We start from the raw sequence: 11,928 nt of genomic DNA on the forward strand, positions 1-11,928 counted from the left end.
AAAGAAAGAAAGAAAGAAAGAAAGAAAGAAAGAAAGAAAGAAAGAAAACAACCCTCTGTACTTATAATAAATATTTGCAGGTGTAGATGTGTACAATTGAAGGAAACATTTTATTATAATACTCTTTTTAACAAATAGGGTTTGTGGTGTTCTGGAGAATATACAAAAATAAGTTAAAGTGCATATCTTGTCTCAAAATAAGCGTCAAATAATTAAAATAATGTGATTTAGAAGAAGATAACTTTCACAGACACAGAGTTACAAGTAGGTTCAAAAGTTACTGACTGAGGTTAGAGTGTAAGTTCTCTTCCTGCCCAATAAAACATCTTTTAAAATTTCCAGTTTCTTAACCTGTTGTCTCATAAAAGATGCTGTCATAAAAGTGCCTGTGATAATGAACTCCTGCCCCTCGTATGTTCGGGAGGGATCTGACCACCTTTGGATGGGTCTATGTGAGAGGAGCAGTCTGGATACAAAGCAGGTCTGGTGTTATTTTGGCTATTGTTGCTTAGAATATTTCTAAAGCTCTTTCCTGTTTGCACTTTTCTGCCCGGGGTCTGGTGATGGGAACCCCTGTCTCAAATTCTGAGAAACGGCCCAATTATATGTAAAGATAGCCTCTTCAGAGACCAGTAACACCCTGTAAATCTTTGGAGATAGGGCTGAGCAGGCAGACTTTAGCTGACCTAGCTTACAAAGCAACAGAAGCTATATATGTGGTAACCTGTCTAGCATGTCCAGCTGCTTTATTGCCTCACCCTTAATGCTTTACTTCTCATGATATAGATCATTGACCCTGAGAACTCGTAGCCCTTGGCTAAGTCCCTCAGATTCTGGTGTAACACATTTCTCAAATAGTTTGAACAGCACATGAAGCAAACACGTACTAATTTGAACTTCACCAACATCCTTGATAAAGAAATCAGCCCAGCAGTTACTGGAGAAGATAAAATTGAAAGGGAACATAAATTAAGATGTGCTATTAGAAATATTCCTCTATATTTATTCAAACATAAGCATGAACAAAGGACCATATATATCATGCCCATATTTTCTTACCTTACCCTGAACTTTTGTATGGGCTCAGGAGTTACAAGATTATGTTTCTTCAAAAATTGGTTTATAGTTCTGGTTTTTTCCTAAATTAGACTGATCTCACTCCATTTGTGATTCTTAAAAAAAAGGATATTTAACGTTGCCTTTTCTTTGAAGAATTTGTAGAGAGACATAGAATGTGGTGAATAATTAGCCGTCAGAAAGTACCAAGCCTATGACATGGTTTTGAGACTAGGCTAACACAGAGGCTTTGTCTGGGTGTATATTTTAAGCAGCAAGTACTCTTGGACTGTTAGTAGTTTAGTCCCAGTGGATTCTTAACAAAATGTCGGCTGTTCCATTATCTTGTACAAATATTTGGCACTGGAATTCTCTTATTTACTAACTATAAGTAATATAATATTTTTAAACCTCCAATCACCAGGAAAGGAAAAATAAACAACTGACATAGAGATACTTAGCACTGAAAGCTTACAGAGTTTAGTATTTGACAGGGTAGAGACTGGAGTTTATCATTTATCATTTCATGAATGTAGGCTTTTAATCAAACTTTTTGTTTGTTATAAGTGCTGGATATGTAGTGTGTAGATAGGAGTCAGAAGGCACCGTGTTTTAAAAATATTAAGATGTCCAGTAAAGTATGTTATATTTTGAAATCGTTTTCATTTGCAGGGAGGTGAATCTCAGGTTGTACTAATTTTCCAAGATAAGCGAATCTGACTTTTCTGATTTTCAATATTTTGAATGTTTCTTAAGATAAAACGGCCTGAGTTTTTAGTTATAATTTTTTTTAGCTATAAATTAAGAGCATAGCAGGTTAAAATAGTTTTTACAGTGTCTATAATTTTTACTTCTCTCTCAGTGAAATATATTCTTACTAAAAGTGTTCTGTGATACTTGGCTGATTATCCGCTTGCTTGCACAGAGAAACTTATATGACAGTGTTCAAGGAAAACATTAGAATTTTGTTTTAATGTAAAAGTTATTTTCTAGTTGGTACTTATGTAGAAAAACAGTTTGGAAAATAAGTGCCTGGTTTATTTGTGGTGGGTTGGATCTAGGGCTTTTGGTTTCCTTTAGATACTGTATATCTCAGAGTCTTCTCTCTAAAGCTGGAAGGAATGAAGATAGAAGTTTTGCAGTAATAGAATATATTTTCTATAAGATGCTCTTAGTAATCAAAAATATTTTTGCCTCTATTTCTCAACTGCTTATAAAACTTAAAACTCCCCGGGGTGCCTGGGTGGCTCAGTTGGTTGAGCGCCGACTTTGTCTCAGGTCATGATCTTGCGGTCTGTGAGTTCGAGCCCCGCGTCGGGCTCTGTGCTGACAACTCAGAACCTGGATGGAGCCTGCTTCGGATTCTGTGTCTCCCTCTCTCTCTGCCCCTCCCCTACTCATGCTCTGTCTCTCTCTGTCTCTCAAAAATAAGTAAACGTTAGAATAAAATAAAATGTAATACTCTTCAAATTTAAACACTCAATACATTGATTGCTTTTATGTTTTCATTAGACTGATCAAAGCTGGAAACAAAAATTTAAACATTACTCTCTTTTCCCAAAAGTGAAAATTATTTGATATTTTATACAAAAATAAATACTACTTTCTTAGAAATTTTATTATTATTGATTGTTAACAGTAAAGAATTAAAGGTATAAAAAATCACTTTCATTTATTAGTGCTTTCATAAAAGTTCCATTTAATGAACAGTTAAGCACTCATTGCCTACATGACACCAGACTTCATTATAAAATTGTAAAATGTGGGGGCGCCTGGGTGGCGCAGCCGGTTAAGCGTCCGACTTCAGCCAGGTCACGATCTCGTGGTCCGTGAGTTCGAGCCCCGCATCAGGCTCTGGGGTGATGGCTCAGAGCCTGGAGCCTGTTTCTGATGCTGTGTCTCCCTCTCTCTCTGCCCCTCGCCCGTTCATGCTCTGTCTCTCTCTGTCCCCAAAAAATAAATAAATGTTGAAAAAAAATTAAAAAAAAAATAAATAAAATTGTAAAATGTGAATAAGAATAAAAATTAATTTTACTATTGGAAAGAAGCTGATCTGACTGACTTAATAGAAGTTCAAAACATAAAAATAAGAGATGGAATTTCTGATATAACTCGTCAAGGATTTTACATAGCCAGTAAAACAGCATTTGTACCTTTAACTAGCCATTATAGATGGACAAAAAAAGGACATTTTTTTTTGCCATCTTTAAAATTTTGAAATTATTGGCAGTCTTTTTTTTTCCAGCTAGGAAAGGTCAAAGATGGGAACATAAAAATTTTTAGGTCATTCCCTATTAGTTCAAAGATAAGAAAAGTTTTATATAAACATATGTGAACATGTCCCTGTGTGCATATATGTTCATAAGTTGGGGGTCTATTAAATGGTAGATTGTGAGATATTGCTAACACCACCACCAATATCCCTAATATAATAACATGCTATATGCCAGCCAGTATTGTATGTAAATTCTCCAAACCATACCATGAGGCTTCACTACTGTTATCCGCATTTTACAGATGAGGACATTGAGATCTAGAAAAGTGATTTGCCCAACTATTAAGTAATAAAGCTGGGATCTGAATCTAGGATGTTTGACTTCAGAGCCTGGGCTCTGAAAAACTTAGTGTTCTATTGCCTCTCACTTATGTGAGAATGTGCCTAGCTCCATTTTCTCTTTTTAAAAATAACGTAATGATGCTCTTGCAATACTTTTTGAGAAGTAAATTATATAGTTTAGCATTATATAATTGTATATTACATATTATATAATTATATAAATTATATAGCATGTAAATCTCTGGCACAGTAAGTTATTTATGCATGCATATGTGTGTGTGTATGCACTCACATACACATATTTGCATAGCTATATTAGCATACTTGATTTTTTTACATACATTTAATATACTTTTGTGCACTTACAATGTTATATACTCACGTGACTTGAGTATACAAATATATCTCTCTCCAGCAAGTTAACTAAAACCAGGCCCCTCTCATTGAATGAAATTGCCCACAAAATAGAATTCTAAGCTTCATAATTTTTTGACTGAAATTAAATATCATGGAAAATAATCCAACTCACACTAGTCTGAGAAGACTGTATGTGTGGTTTTAATGAGCAATGTTGCAGGAGAGACCCGAATTGCCAAACAGGATCTAGTAATACAGAGAGACCCCTGGGTTGGGTCTATAAATCACATTTGAGTATACACTTTTATATTTTGTTGTAGCACTCCTATTTTAAGCTACTGAAGGTGCATTTAGCAAAAAGATGACAGCACCTGAGCATGAAGTTTCCATCTGCCACCCACCGCCTTTAGTTCCAAGAACGGTGAAATATAATTGGGCCACTTAAAATTCGCAGCCTGTTTGAATAACGTTTTCTATGTAGAACATAGATAATCCTGTCTCCAAGCTTCTTCTCTTTGGTGTCAGGGCTTCAGGGGGACTATTGTTTGTTTTAATTTTGCTTCTATTTGTATCAGAGTGCTTCATGCACATAATTTACAGTTAATTTCATTCTCAAGGCCTTATTACAAGAAATAGTAGTCTTACGCCATCTTCCACTCCTAAGTGGCAGCTGCTCTCAATTTTGTTTTCACAGATTCCCTTGGAATTTACTTCCCCATCTCTAAATCTCATATTTATGTAAATTCTCGTTTTTAAAAATTTTTAGCTGTAAGCACTACCCACTGACTTCTTAAGATGGAGAACTGGTGCCCTTTCCTGCCCTCATGCCCCAACCTTTCGTGCATACTTCCTATCATACCTCAACACGGACGTGTCATAACTCTGGATAGATCAGTGCTTAGGATTAGGACTATGTAAATACTATTCACAGCTGGGCCAGGAAAGTACTGGGTTTAATTTTTCTTTCTGGAATAATACTTTGTTTTTCTTGGAATTAATAACTCTATTTTCTATGTATTTCTGTGTAATTCAACTCTAAACTCCCTCTGGTATAACTGTTCTCTTTATATGTCCAAATATTTGGGGCATTCTATCAAATTTTTTTTTTAAGAAATCTCTCTCAGAACATTCTAGACATGCTCCAGTCTAGGCCCACTGAAGCTTTTGCATCATGGGCTATCCCTTTACTACCATTCTGGGATTTACTTTGTGTCTCTCTTATTTTAGATCCCTGTTTTTTGGATTCCAAGTCATTGCCATTTTCTGTTCAGTCTCTCATTTTAGGAAGCACATCTTTCAGTTGTTTGCTGAAGAGGAGACAATTTTTTTGAAGCCTATATGGCTAAAAATGGCTTTATTTGCCTTTTCATGATAATTTTGATTGCTACGGAATTATAGGTTAGAAATCATTTTTTCCCTAGAATGTTGAGGACATTCCTCCACTGCCCTTTCGCTTCCAGTATTCTACTGAGAAAGCCAGTGCTTATTTTGGTTCGACTGGAGTTTTGAACCTTTGTGGAAAAGGTGTGTAAATTTGAACTTCAATTCTCTTTTTTAGTATGGTACTTTATCCTCTACTGTATCCAGTGTCCCTAGTCCTGACACTCTGTTTTACTGTCTCCAGAGAATGAATATCCCCAACGTCCATATGGGGGTTGGGTAGTCACCCACCTACCTGGTGTGGGGAAAGGGACCTGAGGGGTCTCACTTCTTCCTAAACAGGTTTGCAACGAGTCATTCTTAAGCTCTACCTTCATCCACTTTCAGTGGTATCCCAGCTGCCAATATCTGAGCATTTGGGGGACCCTGTTGTTTTCAAATTTCTCCACTAGGTTACGACTCAGCTTTTGGGGGACTGTTGATAAATTTGTACATTTCCAAACTATACTTGTTGGTATCTCCTTTTCCTTTACCTCTGGGAATATACCTTTTTTTTAAAAAAAATGCCCCCTCCCCCTTTTTTTTAGTGAAATTTCAGGAGGGAGAAGGGATAGGGACATGTATTTATTAATCTGCTTTCTTTAGGAGGAAATCCTGGGGTGGATGGTTTCAGGGAACCAATCATTTTTATAAATAAATGTTTTTTTAGGAAAGGACTTCCTTGAGATTTTACTATTTTGTCTGTATACATATAATGAGATGAAATAATCTTTAATAGGGAGGAATAAATCTCCTTTGTTTCTCTTGCGGGATGCATTTACCCACAAGTCACCAAGGGCTTAAATAGGAAGGTGGGATTTCATGTCCTTCTCTTCCTCCTCAGAAATTTCCAGTGGATAAAGGGAGTGGTTAACCCTATGCCATTCTTGCCATATTGTGGATATTGTGGCCAATCTTAGTTTAAAATAACAACTTGATTTCAGTCCTTTTTAAAGAGAAGTTGGGTTCCCCACCCACTACTTCCTCCTTGGCTTCCTAATAGAGATGTTTGGAAAAATACCAGCTATATTCACATTAGATAGGGATTTCAGTAAAGATTTTGTCAAATAGCTTGTAGGATTAGACATCCTTTAGTGGGAGTGCCGCTGATAAAAGGAAATGAACCATGTTACTCACCATCCTCCCCTGATCCTAGCACATCTACTCAAGAAATAGGCCTTGAGTACGTGCACTATCCCAGTAAATATGTTAAGTATTTAAGCCAGAATGATACGTCTTGTCCTCATTGAGTTTATACTCTACTAGGTGCTATGATACGGTTACTAATAGCTGCTATTTAGGGAGTGTTTACAACCCAAGAACACTACCTGATTGAATCCTTAGCACAACACCGCAAGGTTATTTTTAACATTCTCATTTTACAAATGAGGAAACTGAGGCTTAGTGGTTTGCCCACATTCATCCAATTGATACGTACATGAGCCAGAATCTGGAGGCCAAGTCTATTTTATTTCAGATCCCACGTTCTTCTCATTTGTCTCGTTTAAAAAGAGTCAACAAAGCAACTTTACATACAGTGTTTTATTTGATCTTCTTTTATCAAACCTAGGGAGGGCTCTCAGTTCTTAGCTGACAGTAATTACCCTCAGCCTGAGAGATTTGGTTAAAAAAGGTCACTAATTAATTGCATATTTTGGGGTGTGTGTCCTATTGTCCGCTTGCCTTATTTGATGCAGTTTTTTTTTTTTTCATGAACATATGCTTAGAGATAAAGCTTATCCATAGAACACAAATTTTGGTTGAGTTACAGTAGATGAGCTTAGCTATTTTAAGGAACTCTGTATTGGATCATGTTTAAAGCAAATAAAATAGTTTGTCATGCAAATGATCGCATTCTGAATTTTTTTTTTTTTTTTTTTTGTATAAACACACAGCTTCACATTCTTCATTTGTTGAAAATGTTCAGTTTTTGGTAGCTGAGGAAAGCTCCTTTCATTTAGCTTCATTAAATCATCCCAATTGTTTAAAGGCACACCGGATTATCATATAGTAACCCACAAAAAAAGACAATAGTAACACAGAAAGGCAACATTTAAAATTTCTTTAAATGTGTAAGCAGAAGTCAAGGGGAGTCAAACGTCAACAGGAAACAGTTCGAATTGGAGAATCTCCAGGAAATCTGAAATTGGTCTTTTTCATTGGTAAACTATTATTCCCACCAAACATTTATTGACTAGTTGCTGTGTGACAGGTACTGCTCAGGTACGGGGCATAAAATAATCTTTAAGAACAAGATCCCTGCCAGGGGCACTCGGCTGACTCCGTCCATTAAGCGTCCAACGCTTGGTTTCTGCTCAGGTAATGATCTGAGGGTTCGTGGGTTCGAGCCCCATGTTGGGCTCCTTGCTGACAGTGCGGGGCTTGCTTGAGATTCTCTCTTTCCCTCTCTCTCAGTCCCTCACCTGCTTGTGCTCTATCTCTCTCTCAAAATAAACAAACTTAAAAAAACAAAAAAAGAACTAGATCCCTGCCAGGCAGAACCAATAATCAAATAGTTAATGAGCACTGTGTCTTAGGTGTGAAGCACCTCACTGGTTTAAAAGCCAAATCCTCTGAGGCCTGATGTACCACAGTGGGAACCCTGCCATACATGGAGGGAAGGAGAAAAGCAAAGTGGTAAAGAATGAGAGAGGAAATGCTGGAGAACCATAATGAGGAAAAAATCGGGTCATGTTGTAGGTAATGCACTTCCTCTACGGCAAGGAAGGACAAGTCAATATCGGATTGCATTTCACACACTGGTTCAGAATAACATTTGTATAATGTTTTGCAAACTTAAAATTAAAAGCTATTTTCAAACCACCCTCCCATCAACCTTGATGATAATAGCAAAGAAGGCTTTATTGCATCTTGACCATACAGATGAGCAAACTGAAGCCAGGCCAGTTTAATGATTTGCCAGAGGTCACAGAGTGTGTTCAGATCTGGGTTTGAACTTCAGTCTTCCGACTCCAAATTCTGAGCTCTTCTCAAGTTTCAGGAAGGAGATGAGAGTAGCTGGTTGGTCTGCAAACTAGATTGGCACAGACCACCTCACCCAGGCGTGTGCAGGGGAATGGTAGATGTAGACGTGAAGGAGAGACACAGGCTAACACCGTCAGGGGAGATATGCACATGTTCCCAATACTGTCGAGGACAATGGAGGGCTTTTTAGTGAAATGTAATACGTATGTGCACTTCATACCATAGCAAAGGTCAGCAGGAGCCATTGCTTTATTCTTTGCTAGCTTTGTTCTGTTGAAATTATGGATTAGCAGATGTCTCACTCAGGTCCAGCCCTTAAACAAAATACTGGCAGAGGGATTCTCTGGTCAATAGTCAATCTGAGGATGACCATCTAAGACTCAGAGCTCACTGAAAAAGAAAAAGTAGGAGTAAATGGGGTTGATCTCTCTTTGTTGTGTTCACAATGGATTTGGCATTTAACATTTTCCTTGGAATTAGAAGACTAGATGTGTGAGGCCAATACAATGACAACAAAGCAAAGGCATCTGACCATGAGACTGCAACATTGTTTGTAAAAAAACAAACAAACATATATATATATGTATAATTTGAATTAAATTTTAGATTTAATTTAGTTCAAGGAGGTTTTACAATGTTGATGAAATGTGCGTTTTCAATCTGAAGCTGAAATAAATCTGTGCTCCCGAGTATAAGTAGAATAAAGACAGAAGTATTGTTTTATATGAAAGAACTTGCATCCAGTGACAACATTGGAAATCTGAAAAGAAAATAATTTTAGAGTTTTCCCAGAGGTAAAGGAGTGTCCAACTTATGTGGACTTCTTCCTTCTCATGATAGGTAATCTCAGTTTTGAGTTTTTAATAAGTGATTGTTTAAGTTATATAGGCTTTATTTATGTATTCCTGGAGATGCTTAGGTCATGATGTTGCTAGCCCATTGTAATGCTCACCACAAGAAATCAGAGGTGCTGGCGTGTGAGTAGTTACTACACTGTTTGGATCCATAGGCCTGGCACAGTTACCCAGGTATTACAAGTATTGCTTACATCTGGGCACTTTGCCCTGGGTTCTGTGCTTGGGGCCCTTCTGCTGGCCCTTCACTGGCCAGTGACTCCAGGAGGCAAGAAACAAGAGAAGTGACTCAAGTGGAATTTAAAAGGACATAAAATCAATCCAGAAATCTGCCTGGTGATCTGCAAGGCAAAGTAAGGTTATCTCCTGACAAGCAACAGTGTCCATGTCTATGTTTTATTTTAGAGATGTCTTGCTTTTCAGGGCTGCTTTGGTCTTCATTGTAACCTAACGTCAATTTTGAAAAGAATTTAGATTACGGATTTGAGAAAACAAAAATATCCCATGGTACAATTTTTCTCTAGAGTCTTACTCTCTTGCAGGGTCTTCTAAAACGTAGAAAAAATTGATCTAGTATACAATTATTGAATATTTGCTCTTTGTAACATAAGGGGGAAATGTAGTATTGTTCATGTCTAGAAATCTCTTAAGTAAGCCGTGAAAGAGAGTTTACAGAAAAACTGACTTAGAGTACTGTGTTCACAAACTTTCTTCTGATCATCATTGTAAGGCTAAAATCTTTAAAGTAAGGCAGTGAGATTTGAGTAGATTGATGCTGACCAGGAGTACTGCATATATTGAAAATAAAAGTGCTAAAATGGAATACCTTAAAAAATATCACTTTATCTTTTGAACCAATTTTTATTTTCAAACCATGTTTTGATCTACGAGATTATGCAGCTACATATTCTTTATTTTTTTACATGAAAGAAGCAAATTAAAACTAGTAGCAGTGACTGATGTCTTTAAATAATAGGGCTATATCCTGGAAGTAGTAGAAAATCAGCTCAATTTTCTAGATTTCTTATTTCCTCCTCCCCTTTCAAGTTCAAGTTCAGTGTTCAAGTTTTGATGGCTCCCAATCCTGTATCAGCCCATTTCCCTGCTACCATCCTAGCTCAGCAATTTTTTTATTTAGCAATTTTTTTTTTATTATCACACCTTTGCTTTTCTGCAGGTCGTTTTTTTACAAAACAGCCAGAATTATGTTTTTATGATGTACGTCAGATCTTGTCACATGCCGCTGGATTTTGATTACACTTTGAATAAAAGCCAAAATCCTTTTTACTGCCCATGAAGATCTGGCTCTTTAAACTCCTCATCGTGGTCTACTTACACTCCCTGTACCCACCCTGCCTCCTTCTGTACTCCAGTTACCAGGGAGTTCTTAACTAATTGGCATGCTCAGATAGGTGACCTTGCACTTAATAGTTCCCCTTCCTGGATTGCTTTTCCACGAATCTTATCAGCATTGCCTTCTCGTTGTCATTACTGACTCTTCCTAAAAATCACCTTCCTAGAGATCACCCAGTCCAAGGCAGCTCCCAGTCTCTTACAGTGATATCACTCTGCTTTGTTTTCATGTATTCTATTATATAACAAATCTTTATTGAGCACCTGCTTTGTAACAAGGAACACAGTAAAGTTCCTGCCCGTAAGGGAAATGTCATTCTAGTAACGGGGGTTAATCACTAATCGTCACTACCGGGGACCCCCACCCTGACCCAGTGACGTACGATGCAGAAAGCACTGGTATTGTTTTATTTCTGCTGGAATTTAGTGAAGAGAACTTTCAGAGAGCCCTTTCTTTCTCACACTTTCACCTCCTATTTCTGCAACGGTACCTCCACAATGGGAGAGGTGTCGAGGTATGGCTTAAGGGACACAACTACGAGGGTCTTAGCCCTCCAGAATTCGCTGTACACATTCTTGAGCAAATCGCACTGCCTACTTTCTGCATTAATTTTCTCACTTATAAAACGAGGTAGTCCTATCCGTTTCACAAGGTGTTTGAGTGAATTCATCATGAAAGTACTTGATAAAATAGAGCACCAGCCAAACGGCCCATGTACGTGAGTTGTTGGACGTTGTCTGCAGATTTCTCTAAATTTGCTGACACGTCTCCCATCTATTCCCAAGGGAGCTTCTTGACTATATGCCTCTGTTTTCTTGTCCACTGGATAAACAATGCTGAATAATATTTAGCTTGTGTCTAATGACTGCATCTCGTTTTGATTCTATCCTAACAGCATTAACTGTTTGTTCTCCTACAGTACTTTGGAAGTTTGCTCGTCATTTTCTGTGTGGAACTGGCTTGCGGTGTTTGGACGTATGAACAGGAGATTATGGTGAGTTCAAAGTGGGATACAGTTACAATCTGGACAATCTCTAGTGCAGATTTCTAAATCACATACTTTGGAGTTATTTAGGCACATGATTATTAATTTGAATGTTTATACTATATGATAACAATGATGGTCCCTATACCTCTGAAAATTAACATTTTCTTGTCTGTGTCTAAAGCATAGTTCCAAATCATAATTTGTAATGTTTTATTTGCTGTACTATATGTCTTTAATTCCACAGGTTGCTTAAACACGGATACAACAGACTACAAATAATAGGTGTCCTAAAATAATTATGCCAACTTTTGAGTGTGTAATAGGAAACATTTGTGTTTGCAACAGGATCTGGGAGAGC

The 11,928-nt window shown here is 37.3% G+C and overlaps 1 protein-coding gene across 3 annotated transcripts in view; it reads left to right on the plus strand.

Annotated features, from left to right (window-relative positions):
* The window catches only part of TSPAN12 (tetraspanin 12), a 66,015-nt gene that overhangs the window by 25,117 nt on the left and 28,970 nt on the right, over positions 1–11,928 (plus strand). For all 3 annotated transcript variants that reach the window (XM_040472143.1, XM_040472144.1, XM_040472145.1), the window contains one exon: positions 11,502–11,576. In XM_040472143.1, the coding sequence (XP_040328077.1) occupies positions 11,502–11,576 (75 nt within the window). The remainder of the gene's footprint in view (positions 1–11,501; positions 11,577–11,928) is intronic.

This window comes from Herpailurus yagouaroundi, unplaced genomic scaffold (assembly GCF_014898765.1).
Source record: "Herpailurus yagouaroundi ecotype Mexico unplaced genomic scaffold, PumYag 100, whole genome shotgun sequence".
In the NCBI taxonomy this organism is placed as follows: domain Eukaryota; kingdom Metazoa; phylum Chordata; class Mammalia; order Carnivora; family Felidae; genus Herpailurus; species Herpailurus yagouaroundi.